Below are 17,143 nucleotides of genomic sequence, written 5' to 3'. Positions count from 1 at the left end.
AGCATCTGCCAGTCCCACCCCGGGGGCTGTCCTGCCAGTCTCCCAGGGCTCCAGCACTAAAAGCAGTCATGGGAAGGCACAGCGGTGTCTCATGTTTGCCCCCTCTGGGTGCCTTACACAGGGCACTTATGACGTTTTACATATGAAGACAAAACTTAAGCTCAGAGGGGAAAGGGAATTGCCAAGGACACAAAGCCTGGAATGAGAGAGACCTGAATCCCAGCCAGGCCGGCCTGGCCACTGGCCCTGGGTTCTGTTCCTTTAGATTAGATGTCAGAGCATCCGCTCTGGTGGCACTGGAACCCAGGGGAGGGCAAGATAACACCTCACATCCATGCAAGGACAACAGAGGGTGGGCAGGAGGGAGGGGCAGGGAGGGTAGTATCCTGTTCCCATTTCAATGGCCAGGAAACAGAGGCACAGAGAGTCAGAGGCTTCCAGGACTCAAGCCCTGGTTCCTGGTTGACAAATCCTGTTTGCTTTTCCCCTCACCTGGCAGGCTGGTTGGGGTATTGTCACTTTGCGCTCCTCAGACTTCCTGCAGGGTGCGCTGTGCTGTGTGTCTAAGACCTCTGGGCTTCCCTGGAGAACAAGAAAAGATTTTGTTGCACTGCCCGCCTGGGCTATCCCGTCTTCTGCCGAGCCCTGGGCGTCCCAGTGGAGGCTGGCGACCCCCTTAGAGGCATATTACACAGAGAAGTTCCGAGTCAGGCAACCCCGGGACGAACACGGGCTCAGGACCGCAGCAAGGGAGGCGTGGGTATTGAGTGACCGGGGGAGAAATTCTCATTGATTATCTCTGACAATCCCGCGTGGCAAAAGTTGCTTCATCACCCACCCGGCGATTTGCTTCATCACCCACCCGGCAACTTCAGGGCTGGAGACCGGTTGGCACCGCTGGGTGACCTGCCCGCTGGGGGCGCACTCAGACCTCACTCCCGGGAGGGGCCGCCGGGCTGGGGACAATGAGGGTGCAGGGGTTCCTGTCCCGGGAGTACAGAACTCTCCCTCCCGGCCTCGGTTTCCCCAAGCTCGGGGACGCAGGCCGGGCCGCGGCTGGGCGGGGGAGCGGCTCCTTTAAGAGGCCCTCCCGCTCCGTCAGCCGCGCCGCGGCCACCGCCCCCCGGCCCTCCCCTTCCTGCGGCGCCGGGTGCGGGCCGGGCGCGAGTGCGGCGAGAGCGGGCGGGCCAAGCGCAGCGCCAGGAGGCGGCGGCGGCCGGGCGCGGGCGCGGGCGCGGGAGCCCGAGGAGAGAGCAGCGCGCGGGCAGCGGCCATGGGCTAGTGGGCCCGGCAGAGCCGAGGCAGCGCTCGCCCCGCGCGCGCCGGGAGCCCCGCACACAATAGCGGCGCGCGCAGCCCCGCGCCCTTCCCCCGCCCTCGCGCGCGCCCGCCCCGCGCCCCGCCTCGCGCCCGGGGAGCCTGGCCGCAGCCTCACCTGCCGCCCGGGAGGGGGCGGGCATTGTTCGCCCGCCGCCGCCACCGCCGCCGCCCCGCCGGGGACATGGGGGCCGCCCGGCGCCCCGGGCCGGGCCTGGCGAGGCCGTCGCGCCGCCGCTGAGCCGGGCCCCGCGCGCAGCCGGGCGGCGCAGGTGAGGCCGGCCGCGCCATGGTGGACCCGGTGGGCTTCGCCGAGGCGTGGAAGGCGCAGTTCCCGGACTCGGAGCCGCCGCGCATGGAGCTGCGCTCAGTGGGCGACATCGAGCAGGAGCTAGAGCGTTGCAAGGCCTCCATCCGGCGCCTGGAGCAGGAGGTGAACCAGGAGCGCTTCCGCATGATCTACCTGCAGACGCTGCTGGCCAAGGAGAAGAAGAGCTACGACCGGCAGCGCTGGGGCTTCCGGCGCGCCGCTCAGCCCCCCGACGGCGCCCCCGAGCCCCGCGCGCCGCGCCCCCAGCCCGCACCCGCCGACGGCGCCGACCCTCCGCCCGCCGACGAGTCCGAGTCCCGGCCAGATGGAGAGGGTTCCCCGGGCAAAGCCAGGCCCGCGGCCGCTCGCAGGCCCGGGACCGCTGCTCCCGCGGACCGCGACGACCGGGGGCCCCCCACCAGCGTGGCGGCTCTGCGCTCCAACTTCGAGAGGATCCGCAAGGGCCCGGGCCAGCCAGCGGCGGCGGACGCCGAGAAGCCCTTCTACGTGAACGTCGAGTTCCACCACGAGCGCGGCCTGGTGAAGGTCAACGACAAAGACGTCTCGGACCGCATCAGCTCCCTGGGCACCCAGGCCATGCAGATGGAGCGCAAGAGGTCCCAGCAGGGCGCCGGGCCCGGCCCGGGGGATGCGCCCAGGCCCCCCTACCGCGGGCGCGCCTCCGAGAGCAGCTGCGGCCTCGACGGCGACTATGAGGACGCCGAGCTGAACCCGCGCTTCCTGAAGGACAACCTGATCAACGCCGACGGCGGCGGCAGGCCCCCCTGGCCGCCCCTGGAGTACCAGCCCTACCAGAGCATCTACGTCGGGGGCATGATGGTGGAAGGGGAGGGCAAGGGCCCGCTCCAGCTCAGCCAGAGCACTTCGGAGCAGGAGAAGCGCCTTACCTGGCCCCGCAGGTCCTACTCCCCTCGGAGCTTTGAGGACAGCGGAGGCGGCTACACGCCAGACTGCAGCTCCAACGAGAACCTCACCTCCAGCGAGGAGGACTTCTCCTCGGGCCAGTCCAGCCGCGTGTCCCCGAGCCCCACCACCTACCGCATATTCCGAGACAAGAGCCGCTCGCCCTCGCAGAACTCTCAGCAGTCCTTTGACAGCAGCAGCCCCCCGACGCCGCAGTGCCAGAAGCGGCACCGGCAGGGCCAGGTGGTCGTGTCCGAGGCCACCATCGTGGGCGTCCGCAAGACGGGGCAGATCTGGCCCAACGATGGGGACAGCTTGTCGGGCAGGGTGCCTCAGGATGGCGCCTTCCATGGAGACGCAGGTGGGTACCTCCACCCCCTTGGTAGGCACACCTGCCCCTGGCTGGAAACCACTGAGCAGGAGGGAATACAGGGAGGAATAAGTGGACACTTTGGGGAGTGATTTTCAGATACCGTTGTGAACTGATTCATGCTGCCCCTGTGCCTGAACAAACTCCATCCTGCTTTCCTCCTGAATGCAAATTCCCAGTGCTTGCAATGAGATGGGTTGGGCGGGGTGGTGTGTGGGGATGGTAAGCAGCTCATTTCTTTGGTTCCAGAGCCGTGTGCTTCTTGTGAGAGTCCTCTCTGTGGGTCAGGACCAGGATGCCCTGGGCAGTCATCTCCTTGCCCACTGATACTTCCACCCCGGGCAGTTGGGATGGTATAAAGAAGGGGTCAGCTCTGCCACCTAGGTGGATGTTTTCAGCTGGGATTGATCTGTGTCTTGGGCATTCCCCATCACTTGACCTAGAAGAGTTATGTGACACTTGGTGAATCCACGATGTGCCAGCTGCTCCCAGGCCTTAAGAGTGTCAGGTTCACTGGTGAGCCAGCAGCCCCAGTGCAAGTCAGAGCAGGTGAAAATGCGAATTAGAAGAAAGCGAGGTGACGGGCAGGTCTGACTCAGTGGGCCACAGAAGATCTCCGGGGTTGAAGATTTTATCTGGGGCCAGAGCAGAGCCACACCCGTTCTGATCTGCCTGGCACTGGTGGGAGACGTCACCCATCATTACTCACCTCTGTGCCTCTTACCCCATCTCCATTTTCTGATCCTTCGGCACACTCTTCCTCCTGTCTCCCCAAGGTTGCCTGCCCACTGGTGCTTATCTGGGGCTCCTAATCCGTGGTCTGACTCCCGGCCCTCAGATTAAACCTATGGGATTTTATTGTGTATATAACTTCTGTGTACAAACGCCTTGAGATGTTGGGCTGATGGGACTGGGTGTTGCGATCCAGGCACAGTCTGTGATGGGGGTGGGGAGGGGGGCCTGGGTGGGGGCGGGATGTGAGGCTGGCGGGATGTGAGGCAGTCGGGACTCTCTGAGTCCTAGTCCCTGTTGGGCTGATCCGGTTTTCTGCTCCATTGATTTTTCTTTTTCTGCTGATGGATTTGCATGTGCCTCCTCCATCAAGAATCCTCTTGAAGCAAGTGAGGCTATTTTTGGCTCTGTCCAGCGGTCTCTTTGCAATCAGCGCTCCGTTCTGTTTGTTTTAGGCCCATCCAGTGGCCGGCCCTCCATCTGCAACTGGGTGGCTGTGTTGGTGTTGCTGGGACCTGCGGCCTGGCGCAGCCTCAGCCCCTCCGTCTCTCGGGGCAGGTGGAAGGCTGTAATGTTTAGAAGCCTGCTTTGTAGGCACATCATCTCCTCCGGGGTCTGGAGGATTGCCCTGTGGTCACTTGGCACCAGCCTCGGCCGGCCAGCTGTCAGCTGAGCGAGCCAGCTTGAACTGGCCCTCAGTGCCGTGGTGCAGGAGGATGTAATTAATAAAGCAGAAAATAAGAGGTTTTCATGGAGACCTGTCTTCTGAAACGATGTTCTCTTGCTGGTGGAGGATTCTGAGTTTCCAGAAGGTGGGGCCCTGCCGGCTGGGGTGTGTATCAGCGGGCCCTTCCCTGAGCTCACAGCTCCTGCAGACCGGAGACCCCGGCTCTGTGGGTGACACAGAGCAGGTTCTCGGCTGAGAAGTTAGCTTTCCAACTTGGACCCCACTCTCAGCACTTTCTGGATCCTTCCCTGAACTGTCCTCAAGGTTCCATGTTGTCTCTCCTGTTACGTTTTAAAAGTCCTGCTGGGTTTAGCTCTGGGAGCCTTTCAGCTCAGTTGCCAGCACCCTCCTCTGAGGGTTGTGCTGGAGAAGATGGGGGGATCCCGCTCTGGCCCGGCCATCTGTCTCTGTCCTGGCTGTTTACCCACGTTCTCGGGCCTGGGGACTGCTCGGCAGGGCTGCACCTCTGAAAAGGGCCAGTGATGGAAATCACAGTGTGGGAGGGAGTGGAAGTCACTCTAAGACTCTGTAGCAGCAGCAGCTGGTCCGTGGCCTGGACCTAACAGCTTCAGGGTCCCTTTGGATGAGCGGGCTCTGGTGTTTCTGAGTTGAGAGAAGAAGCTGAAATGACCATCTGCCACTGTGTGCCAGGGCCCCTCGGGTCAGTCCAGGGGGCCTTCCAGCTCCGCACACCCAGGTCCCCCTGCTGTGAACCTTGCTGCGGGCAGGCTCTTCCCTTGTGCCCCGTGGGCTGCAGAGGAGAGAGTCTGGTCCCTGTCATCTGGGAGCTTACAAATTACAGGGAGACAGGAATGCACACGACACTTATGTGTGTTCAGAGGGAGCGCGATCAGGGAAGCTTCTGGAAGCAGCTGCACTGGAGAGGGACCTTCTGGTGAGGGGAGCTGTCTGCTTGGAGGAGCAGTGGGAGCAAAGGCTTGTCACTCTAGACTGTGCCTTTTTGTTTTTTTTTTTTATCGTGGTGCATTATGTATGACAAAATTTACCGGATTAACCCACTTTAGACATTTTTCAGTGTATAGGTCAGTGGCATCAAGTATATTCACATTGTCATCTTAGCTGCGCCCGTCCCTGTCCCTTAAACTCCCTTCAAGGACTTTGGTGACCCTTTCCTGAATACGGCCACACAGCCAAGGGTCTTTCCTCTTTTGGGTCTCAGGTACCCCCGCCCTGCGTCCCTCTTGAGTTGGGACCCCAGGCCTTTTGTTTCTTTCGGGCGCTCCTGTGAGTTGCTGCCCTGTTTTTCCACATTTCTGTTAAGCAGCTTCATTTGCCCTTTGGATCCTGGTGACGTGTTAGCGTCAGAATGACCATGGCTTTGTTCTTCCCTGGGGCAGCCAGTGTGAGTGAGTAACTGCGGGGCAGTCAGATGTCACCCAGGCCTGGTGTGGGCCCCGCCGGTGTCTCTGGCCCAGAGCCTGTGGTCACCTCCAAGTTGAATGCAGGCTCCTCCCTGTGGACAGAGGCAGAGGGGACAGAACTGGGTGGGGTCTGAGACCGCTTAAGTCACCAATGGAGTGGAAGCTGAACCTATAGTAAATTTTACAGGGGTTCTCCGACTCAGGAAGGATGACTTTCTTGTTTTGGGAACAGAAGGAGGCATTTTGGAACTATCCCGAAGGAAGGAGCTGGGAGTGGTGATTTGTGGGGTCCAAGGGACCGTGTCCCCTCATTCCTCCCTGTTGCCTCATTTGGTGCTTCTGGCTTCAGTGGCCGCCTCCCCTCCCTGGCCGGGAGTCCTGGGCCCAGAGAGTCACCCTTGGCAGGACAGAATCCAGGTGAACCAGGCACCTGGGCCACCTGGGAGAGGATGCCACGGGGCGTGAACCTGGGCTGCAGCCCACCCTGCGTTTTTTGGGGGCTCACGTTCATGGTGGAGGGAGAGATGTCTTCCAGTGTCTCGAGTTGCCAACAGTAGGCCTGAGTTTTGACTGAGGCCTTTTAGATCAGGGCTCGGGGGGTGGGAGTGGGCAGGTGAAGGATTTAATTAACTGTGAACCCCAGGGGGGTCTTGACCCCGACTGGAATTACAACCCCAGTGGCTTCTGTTGAATTTTTTCCTTCCTCTTGAAGAAATGTAATCATTTTATTTAATTAAAATGTGTTGTTTATGTATGTATGGTAGGGTTTTCTTTATCGTGGTAAAATATACGTAAGCAAAGGCGGCATTTTTACCATTTTTCAGCGTCCAGCTCAGTGGCATTCAGTGCAGTCATGTTGTTGTGCAACCATCACTATCTCCAGAACTTTGCATCTTTCTGATGAGAAACTCTGTATCTATTACGCGATAATGCACCTGCCCTTGTCCCCAGCCCCCGGCAACTGGTTCTGCGTTCCGACCCCATGAATTTACTTGTCCTACGTACCTCAGGTACCCGGAAGCAGGTACTAGCTGTCCTGTGTGTCTGGCTGATCTCGCTCACAGAGGGTTTTGAAGCTGCCATTGCCAGGGGCAGCATTCTCATCCTCAGCGCCGCATCTCTGGTCCTTAATAGGTGTTTCTTTTTGGTAAAACACCTGTGAGTGATGGGGGTGTTTCCTTGACTGTCACGCCCACGTGTGTGAAGTGATCCAGTGTATTAGTGTGCTCAGGCTGGAAGTCCAAGATCGAGGTGCCAGCAGGGTTGGTTTCCCCAGAGGCCTCTGTCCTTGGCGTGTAGATCCTCCCCTCCCCACCCCGCTGCCCCTTCACATGGTCATTCTTCTGTGCAGGCGGACCCCTGGTGATGTGTGTGTGCCTAAGATCTCTTATAAAGACACAGTTCAGATTGGTTTAGGGCCCACTCTGACGACCCTGTTTTAACTTAACTCTTTAAACCCTCACCTCCACACAGTCCTGTTCTGAGGTGCTGGAGGCTAAGACCTCGACATGTGAATTTCGAGGGGGACACAGGTCAGCCCACAGCCCTCAGTGAGTCCCTGATTGGGCAGCAGAGAGAGACGGTGTGTGTGCTGGCGGGTTTTAGGAGGAATTCGAGTGAGGTGGGTGGTGTCAAGCAGCCTGGTGGGGCCAAGAGGACCCAGCCGGGAGAAGGAGAGGCTGCGTCTCTCTCCTCACTTGAAAAGCTACAGGTTGGACCTTGTTGTTGCTAAGATCCTTTCCTTCCATTGTTAAATTCTTATCTTAAAAGTTTATTAACTTTCCCCACATCTTTCTCCTGTTTCCTGGTTTATACCTGCGTCTCCTTTACCATGGCAGCCCCCTCTCCCCTCTCACGCAGGGGTATTTATTGAGCGTCTGCTGAGTGCCAGCCACTGTCTCTGGAAGGTCTCTCTTGCCTTTCTTCACGGGTTTGTGGAAAGGCTTCTCTCCAAGGGGCCTTGTCTGAAAAACTAGCGCAGATGAGCGGAACCTTTGTAACGTCCTCACATCCTCCCCGACTGTGTATCTTTCTTTAACTGTGTGTGCAGCCATTTCCTGTTAATCTTGTGTCTGTCTGCTTTCCTCTGCAGGTTGGTGAGATCCTGAAGGACCTACCTGGGTGTCTGTGTCTGGGGTGCCGGGGGTGTTTGTGAGTGACAGGTGGAGTGAGACCACCTCTCTGAGGTTTCCCTTTGCTCCGGCCCCTCCCCGCTTACCGGCATCTAAATGGCCTCAGATTTTCAGGGGCCTAATGATACAGGTGTCCAGCGAGGGAGACTGTTAGCTTTGAGGTGGTCTGGAGGTAATTTGTCCTTCTTTGCTGAGGCTTGGGCTCCCCCTGCTCAACCCTGAGAGTTTCCCGAATCCCCAGCCTGGGCCTGAGAATCAGCATCTTAGATTCTGGCCTCGCTGCTGCTACCTTGCAAAACGACTGTGGATGGGGCGATGGCGGGTGCCCCCGGGAGATGCACCTGCCCAGGTCTGGGGGCCGGGTGGGGGGAGGGACTGCGATGCCCGACTTGGGGAGTAAACATGACTTTGGCGCAGGCTGTGTCATGTGCCCATGGAGTGTTCTCGTAAAGTGGCTGGAGTGAGATTATGACCATAATTGTGCGCTGTTGGCGGAGTGGGACTGAGGGGTGTGAGACGCACTCCCTTGCCCGAGGTCAGGCGGTTGGCAGCAGGACTGGCGCTGGCCTCTCTCCTAGGCTGGGGGGTGATGCACGAGAGTGGGCCCAGAGTGACCCCCCAGGGGTGGAGGGGACCTGATCAGTCATTCGGCAAACAAAAAAAATCTCCTGATCTGCATACGTCCTCCGGGGGCGCTTTGCTTAGATTCCTCCAGCAAGTCGGTGGAGAGGGCCCAAGAGGACAGACGTGTTGGAAGGACGCTGCCTGTTCATCGCCTTTTCCATTCAGCAGTCAGATATTGGGGGGTGGAGGGTGGGATGCTGACCGGCTCTGCTGCAGGCAGTCCTAGGGGGTGCAGGGGGCATGGCTGGCTGGGAAGAGGTGACAGAGGTGGGTGGCCTCGTGCACAGAGGGGTCAGCATGTGGCCCAGGGAGCCCTAGGAAGGAGCCATCGACAGCGTGCAGGAGAGAGAGGGAGAGCCCCGCTACCCCCGCCACCACAGGAGCCAGGCCAGCAGACCAGGGTTGCACAGCCCCAGGGGATCCTCCACGCACACATGCGCCTCTGTTGGCATAAAAAGAGCCTTTGAAGATTCACTGCATTTTATGGGCCTGACCTGCTCCCTTTAAAAAAATGCTGCTGGCGTCAGTTGGTTTGGAGAGCAGAAGGCGGTTTTCTGCACGTAACACGTGCACACAGCCTTGCATGGAGCAAGGTCAACTTTCTGGAACATGTGTCCTCTAGTCTGGGGAAAGATCGCAGACCTTGAAGGTAGACCTGGATGTGCCAGTGATCTGGTGTGTGTCCTTCTCCAGGGACTGGATTCTGTTGGCTGGAGAGGATGCCCCCTCCTTGGGGGCTTTGTGGGGGCGTGAGTGCCCAGAACGGTGGCCCCTGCGGTCGGGCCCTCTCTCTCCTCTCAAAGAGTACCTGCCTCCCCTGGGCATCTGACATCCATGATTGAACAAGCACTTAGCGAGCGATTGTAAAGGGCAGATGCATAATTTAGCAGGTGCAGGCCTTTTCACCCACTGGGCTCGGCGAGAGGTCTGCCGTGGACTTCATCCCACTCCGTTCCCTCTCGCAGTGTGTCCTGGGCTGAGTGGGGTTCGTTCGTCTTGAAGGTACAGTGTGTATGTGTTTTTCGGCATCGTGGCCCCAAAGGAAAGCCCGCTGCTTCGCCTGGTGGGCTCTTCCCTCAGCCCAGGGTACCTGGGGCCAGGACTGCGCCCACCCCTGTGGTGTGGAGGGGGTCACCTTGCAGGGTTCCTGGGCCACTTGGCCTTGTGAGTTTTGGGGGCCTGGGAAGCTGGGAGCTGCAGGCAGCTCGATTGTTCTCATAGAGCCTCCCCCCTGCCGATTGTAGAGGAAAAGCTTAGAACCACTTGGTTCTTGTTTTCAGTGGTTTGTGGGGCCCTGAGAGAGGAAGTGAGAACCTCAGACCTTCTTACTTCAATAGGAAACAGGAGGAGGTGGGAAGCTGTGGGGCTCGCTCAGGCTTCAGCATCCCTAGGCTCCCGAGCAGGTTGCCAGGGCTCTGCAGAGCAGAGGGTGCTTCCCCAGGTCGTGTCGGGGGGACGGTGGACAGCTGGGCCCAATGTGTCTTCACCATTTGAAGCGTCCAGCTCAGTGGCATTAAGTGCATTCACTTTGCTGTGCAATCATCACCTCCATCCATCTCCAGAACCTTGCTGTTTCCCCACTGAAAGCCTGGCCCCGTTAAGCAGTAACCCCCCCTCCCCCAGACCACTGTCCTCGCTGTCCCTGTGCGTCTGCTCCGGGGGCTCGCAGGAGAGGACTCACGGCACTTGTTCTTTTGCGTCCGGCTTGTGTCACTGAGCACAGTGACTTCACCGATTCTCCCTCAGGCCTCTAGTTGCCGGCCCTGGATGGTGGCCGGACAGCAGGACCCGGAGAGGCTTAGCCACCAAGTCCTCTGCTTGGTGCATGGAGGGGCGGATGGTGCTTGGGGAGCATGCTGCATTTTGCATAGTGGCTTCCCCCACAGGGGTCCCCAAGGAAGAGCAGCAGGGACCCTCACAGCTGACCATCCGAGGCTTTAGGTGGGGGACTGGGGGCGTCCTGCAGGTTGGAGGTTAGTAGATGGGGCGATCTTCATCCCTGGCCCTCCCCGATGTCCTGGAGTGGCTGTGCCGGGACGGTGGGGGGACACACAGGCTAGGCCAGCCTTGCCTGTCCCCACCTCTCCTGTCCTCTGTGAGGCTTGGGGGTCCTCGTGCTGGGTTCAGAGCTGTCATCCGATTGCCCGGAAGCCTTGGTGACCTGACCTGCAAATTCTCTCAGGAGACACTCAGCTTGGCAGGTTCGCCCTCTGGGTGTGTGCATGTGCAAAATCTGTTTTCACTCAAATCTTAGACCTTAGACTGAAAAGGGGAACTCACTTGTGGGTGAAAGCTTTCCACTTTCTCCCTTGGGAACGTGGGTGAACATGTCCGCTTTGGGGCCCTGTGGGGTGGCAGTGACGATCTGGATCGGAGACCGCCACGCCCGCGAGTAGGCCCTAGGGGACAGCATCACGGAGCAGCCAAATGGGCCACCCTTGTCCCCCAGAGCGGCGGGGCAGCGCTGTCTGAATCTGGCCCTACAAAATCCAGGTTGTGAAGATGAACATAAGTCTGGGTTCCCCTCCTGTGGTATTTTGTCAGCGACCATATGGTGTGAATCACTGTAGCAGACTCTTCTCTGTGGAAGGTGGGGAGACTCCGGGAAGGGGGCAGCGGGGGAGGGGCAGTGGTGGAGATCTGGTCCTGGCACTCCTTGTCACTTCCCGGCTTCCCCACCCTGTGGGGCCCATGCTGGCTCTTAATCCTCGCTGGGTCTGCGGTCCCGGGGTCCGGAAGCCTTGGCAGGGAAGCCAGGAAGGCTCAGGGCTGAGACCCGGCGTGCTGGCTACCCAGAAGAGACACTTTGTTCTGACCACTCAGGAGTGTCCGCTGGGCTGGACGCTGATTCTGCAGGTGGCAGGTGCGAAACCACCGTGGTCAGCTGCTGGGGTGTGACAGGCAGGGTTCCAGAGTGTCAGAACCAGAGAGCCCTGCCGGCCACCCCGTGAATGCGGGGGCTACGTCTGGGAGGAGAACAGAGTGTGGGTGCCTCTTTCTCTCTGGCCCCAAAGCGCTGGGCTCCCTCAAGTATGTGCATTAATCCGACCTGTTCCTAAGGGAGGAGGGTCACTGTGTGTTTATTAGGCTCTGAGTCATGCACGACGGGGCATGTCTGTAAATAAGACCTTGGACATCAGAGGCTGAGGCGGGACTTGCTCTTGGGAAGCTCCCTCTGTCCTCGGGGTGTGTACTGACACCATGCTGGCCCCCCATGGGCTCCAGGGTGTGTAGACCCGGCAGGAGCAGCGGGTCAGGACCCACGTACTGTCCCCTGACTGTTCCCTTGTGGAGCTGCTTCAAGGGGGCTTTAAAGGCTGGGCTGGCCTGGGCTTTGGGTCACTTGGGGAAGATCTGGGTCCTGCCTGGTATCCATGGACGTGTCCGGGCCCTGGGAGGCCATAGCTTTACTCTGCGCAGTGCCACTAAGCCCAGAGGCTCAGCAGGGAGGTGACGGGAACTGGAGGCATTTGGCCTGGTGGAGATTGAAGGCAGCATCTCTGTCCTGCCTGCCCATGGGGACTGCCTCCGCTATGTTAGAAAAGTCACACACATCCCCACAGCTGGTCGCTCCTGGAGAGTCTGATTTGTGAGATTCTTCTTATTTTTGCCTATTAATAGTAGTTTCCATGGGTCAGCAGTTCTGGCATGGCTTAGTTGGGTCTTCTACTCAGGGTCTCCCATGGCTGCAGTCAAAGTGTCAGCCGGGGCCGCCTTCCCATCTGGGGCTCCACATCCCCTCCCAAGCACAGGTTGTTGGCAGAGTCAGTTCCTGGTGGTTGTAGGACTGAGGTCCCTGATTTCTTGCTGCCTGTCGGTTGCTCCCAGCTCCCAGAGGCCACCCGTCTTCATAAGCACCTCCCACAAGGCTGTCTGAGCCAGCTGGGTTTCTGGAAATCTCCTTGGGTGATTTTCTCTGCAGCCAGCTCGAGAACCATCCACCTGCAGGAATCCGTGAGTGCTAGCTGTGTGTTTTGAATGGTTGTCATGTGGAAGAGGGAGTGGATTTCTTTAGGGTTATAGCTGGAAGGCTGGTCTGTTATTAACGATGAGAAGCTTTGGGGAGACGGGTTTCTGCTCAGTGTTAATGGGGATTTTCATTTCTTCCCGACTTTACATAAAGTCGTATTTATGAATATTTTATGTAGCTGAGATCTCACTGCGTACTTGGGTGTCCTGCTTTTGTCGATTAACGGGAACATTTTTCTGTTTTACTGAATGTTTTGTAAATGTTATTTTTTAAGGGCTACATTATTACTGCATAGAGGAGTTATGGTTTAATTGATCTAATTTTGATGAATTTTGTTGGACATTTAATGTTTACTAAATGTAGCTGGTTGTTACAATGTTTCAGTGAGCATCTTTTTTTAAAAAAGAAAGCTTCATTGAGGTATGATGTACATACCATACAGTTTGCATTTAAAATATACAGTTTGATGGGTGTTGGTATATTGCATTATTAACTTTTAAAAATTACGGTTTTACGTATACGTATATGTATGACTTACCGTAAATAAGCATTTTTTTGTGATAGTATGTTTACATTGTTGTGCAACCATCACCACCATCTCCAGAACTCCTTTCATCTTGTGAAACTGAAACTCTGTGCCCTTTCCTCAGTAACTCCCCCAGCCCCTGGCAGCCACCATCCCTACTTTCTGTCTCTATAAATTTGACTGCTCTGGGTACCTCATTTAGGTAGACTTATACAGTATTCCTGTCTTATTTCATGGAGCATAATGTCTTCAGGGTTCATCCATGTTATAGCATGTGTCAGAATGTCCCTTTTTAGGGCTGAATAATATTCCAGTTTGTTTGGACCACATTTTGTTTCAAGTTACAGTTCAGTGGTGTTCATCACATTTTGTGAACATCTCCTCTTTTTACATCCGTTTCCATTCGCATTTCTGCTTCCTCCTTGAAAGTGAGTGTTGGTCAGTAGATTTACCAAATCAGAGATCTGGATGGTTATAAGACCTTTGATATTTGTCATCAAATTACTCTCCAGAAATGCTATTCCTATTTACCCTTGATTTTACAGTTAATCCTCTGCTGTCCTTTGACTCCTTTCTTGGCAAACTGGGTCTCACCTTAATGCCTCATTCCTTAGTGCTCCCCGAGGGCCCTAAATCAGGAAAGGCCCTGAGTTGGGACCACACCAGTCCTCTCTGTCGTTGGGGGAGATTCCTGAGGCTTCCGGCTATGTGACAGTTCTTTGTCAGCTCCATGGTCCTCGGCAGGGAGGGAACTCACTGTCCCCTTGTTTATCATAGAACTTACTTCCCTGGACTGCTTGTGACCAAATCTGAAAAGCATTTCAGCCTCTGTGCATCCTGGCCATGGATTCAGTCAGCTGGACAGCATTGTCCAGTTAATTCTGGCCCCTGGAGTTCCTGCCTGGCTTAAGGGAAGCTCCAAGGAAGCCAGACACTGTGGTAGAAAAGGGATTTTACAGAAGGTAGCACATGGCTGCACTCAGGCAGCAGAAGCCAGCAGAAGCCAGGCCAGGGCAGTGAGACGCTGTTGGGCTTGTCAGGTCAAACACCTCCCTGTGCCTGAGGACTTGGAGTGTGTAGATTGTGTGGTTGTGTAGGCTGTGTGGTTGTGCAGGTTGTGTGTGTGTTGGGGGCGCAGATACATACAGCAAGGCCATAGCTGGAGGTTGGGCAGTGTGGTGTAACAGGCTTGGGGAGGAGAGGAGAAGGGTGGACACTACTCCACGCTGGCGGGGGTCTCTCTTACTGTCTTAGCGTTCACTGCAGCTGAGAGCCAGCACTTCCGGAGTCTGAGCCGTCCGGGCTCGTGCATCACAGAGCTGGGGCTCCCGTGCGCCCCCTCTGCTGTGCTGCCTGTCTTGGCTGTGACGTCAGCTGCTGTTCAGATTCTGGGTGAATCACTTAAACCCCGTGGGTCTCTGTGTTCCCCCCACCCCATAAGTGAAAGCCGCACAGTGGAATCTTTAAGATCTCTTTAGTTTTGTGATTCCAAATAAAATTAAGTCCTGTTGCTCTGAGTTGCCAGCAAATCACTTGGAAAATCTCGCTGGCTGGTGTCCCGAAGCAGTCTTCCCGTTAGACCCCAATTGGGTCTGGCTGCCTGCAGAGACGGGGTCCAGGGAGCCAGCGGTGGGCCAGGGGGTGAATTTGGCTCTGCGTGTACCTTCAGTGGGAACCAGGATGCTTCTTTTCTGGTTGAATTGTCATCTTCCCTTGCTGCCCACTGGCCAGGGTCGGCCCTTGGGGCAGCACAGATGCTCTGGGCAGTGTGCTGACAGGCATGGCGTGGGTGGCAGGAGGCCCGGCCAGCGATATGGGGGTGGGGTGAGGGCAGCGTAGAGGGCGTCTGCCAGGGTGGAGGTGGTGGGGTCCAGGCAGGTGGTTGGCAGCGGGATGCCTGGAGGTGCCAGCTGGTCTTCCTAGCCAGAGCACAGCCCTGTGTGGTCAGGAACGCCATTGTCGGGGTCGGCCCTAAGACAGGCGGGGCTTGCGTGCGCGCCTGTGCCTGCGTGCAGCTCTGTGCTGTGGAGCTGGGGGGTGTTGGTGCCTTGGGGCTGTTTTCCTTCATCGCAGATGACAAATCCTCCAGCAGCCTGCTGCCTCATGAGGCCCCACCTGGGATTGGAGTCTGCAGAGGAAGCTCTCTGTCTGGTCCCTGTTTCACTTTCTGAGCACCCTCAGTGCCAGCCCGAGCAGGGACTGTCTTGTGCCCGTGCTGGCCAGCCCCAGGGGTGGGTTGGTCAGTCTAGGGGACACGAGGACAGGAAGGAGACTTTGCTGAATACCTGCACTGCTGTGAGGCTTGGGTGCCTCAGCAGAAATCCATGCTTTCCTTCACAACTTTATGTTTGGTGGGCTCGGCTTGAATTTCCAGGGACCCCCCCCCCCCCCAGCGTTTCCTTCTCTGGTGATGGTGCAGGAGAGAGGACCCCTCCCTTCACTGGAACTTTACTCTTGGGTTGGCTTTGCACTTTGTAATGGAATCCCGTGTGCCTTCCGGGATCCGAGCCCCGTGCCAGCCTGCAGGGAACCGGGTGGTACCTACCACACAGATGCTCAGACGGCAGGAGCTTGGGAGGGTAGGAAGGTAGGAAGCCTCCATGGCAGAGCCTGGATTTGAACCAGGGGTGGTTCTGTGAACATCTGCTCTTGGCTCTGTGGTACTGGGGTGGCTGACCTTTTCTTAAAGGGCCAGGTAGTAGCTAATTTAGGCTGTGGGTAAACTCTTACTCATCTGTTCTCTAGTAGCCAGTGTTCCTGGGAAAGGCGTAGCTGTGCTTAAGCCTCTCCATCCATCTGCCAGTCATCCATCCGTCCATCATCCATCCATCCATTTACCCATCATCCATCTATCGAGCCATCTGCCTTACTCCATTCCGGCTGCTGTACCAGAGTGCCGTAGACTGAGTGGTTTATAAACAACAGAAATTTATTTCTGCCACTTCTGGAGGCTGGCATCGAAGATGAAGGTGGCAGCAGGGGGTCTGGTGAAGGTTCCCTTCCTCACCGTGTCCTCACGTGGCGGAAGGGGTGCGGGAGCTCTCCAGGGTCTCTTTTATAATAGGACTCATCCCACTCAGGAAGGTTCCACCCTCGTGACTGAATCACCTCCTAAAGGCCCCCCTCCTAACACCAGCACATTGGGGCTTAGGTTCCGACATCTGTATTTTAGGGGAACACAGTCATTCATTGTAGCACCATTCATCCATCCATCCATACATCCATCTATCCATCCACCCATTTACCCATCAGTCTGTGCATCTGAAGCCTCCAGAACTTCAGTTCATGCAGTTTAGTGGCATTAGGTACATTCACGCTGCTGTGCAACCGTCTCCACCATCTGCCCCCAAACCCTTCATCTTCCCAAACCAAAGCTGTCCCCATGAAACCAGGGCTCCCCCATGTTCCCTCTCCTGGTCCCTGATGACCGCTCTCTGCTTTGGCCCCTGCAGAGACGTCGCTTAGGTGGGATCCTGCAGGGTTTGTCCTTTTGTTTCCCTGAGCAGAATGTCCTCGAGGTTCATCCACATTGTGGCCTGTGTCAGAATTCCCCTCCTTTTTAAGGCTGAATAATATTCCAGTATGCGGATGGACCACGTTTTGTTTATCTGTTCATCTGTGGATAGATGCTCGGGTTGCTTCCACTTTTGGCTTTTGTGAATGATGATGCTGTGAACATGAGTCTCCAAATTCAGCAGTCTTTTGTTGACATCAGAATTTAATATTTGTCTGCCTCTCACTTCAGCTATTTGGTTAATTTATTTTTATTGAGATTGTAATTGACATGTAACATTGTATTCATTTTAGCTTTACAACAGAACAATTTGATAATATGTGTATATTGAAAAATGATAATCACGGTAGGTTAACACCCATCGCCATGCGTAGTTAACACGTTTTTCTTTTCACCTATTTGTTTTTCAACCAATTTCCTTCCCTGCACCTTTTTTTTCTTTTACTGCAGGTACTGGGGATTGAACCCAGGACCTCGTGCATGCTAAGCATGTGCTCTACCACTGAGCTGTACCCTCCCTTCCCTCTTTCTTCTTTTAACAGATTTCCAATTATAGGAGTTTTTGTCTGTGTTAGGAAAGAAATTTGGGGTTGAAGATAAAAAAAAGGATATATC

The 17,143-nt window shown here is 56.5% G+C and overlaps 1 protein-coding gene across 1 annotated transcript in view; it reads left to right on the top strand.

The window, feature by feature from the left end:
* Positions 1–1,561: 1,561 nt before the first annotated feature.
* BCR (BCR activator of RhoGEF and GTPase) overlaps positions 1,562–17,143 on the top strand; it is an 88,301-nt gene continuing 72,719 nt past the window's right edge. The window contains exon 1 of the mRNA XM_031442309.2: positions 1,562–2,912. Within this exon, the coding sequence (XP_031298169.2) occupies positions 1,607–2,912 (1,306 nt within the window). The 5' untranslated portion in view covers positions 1,562–1,606. The remainder of the gene's footprint in view (positions 2,913–17,143) is intronic.

Source organism: Camelus dromedarius, chromosome 31 (assembly GCF_036321535.1).
Source record: "Camelus dromedarius isolate mCamDro1 chromosome 31, mCamDro1.pat, whole genome shotgun sequence".
NCBI lineage: Eukaryota > Metazoa > Chordata > Mammalia > Artiodactyla > Camelidae > Camelus > Camelus dromedarius.
This window is presented reverse-complemented; position numbering and strand designations above follow the sequence as displayed.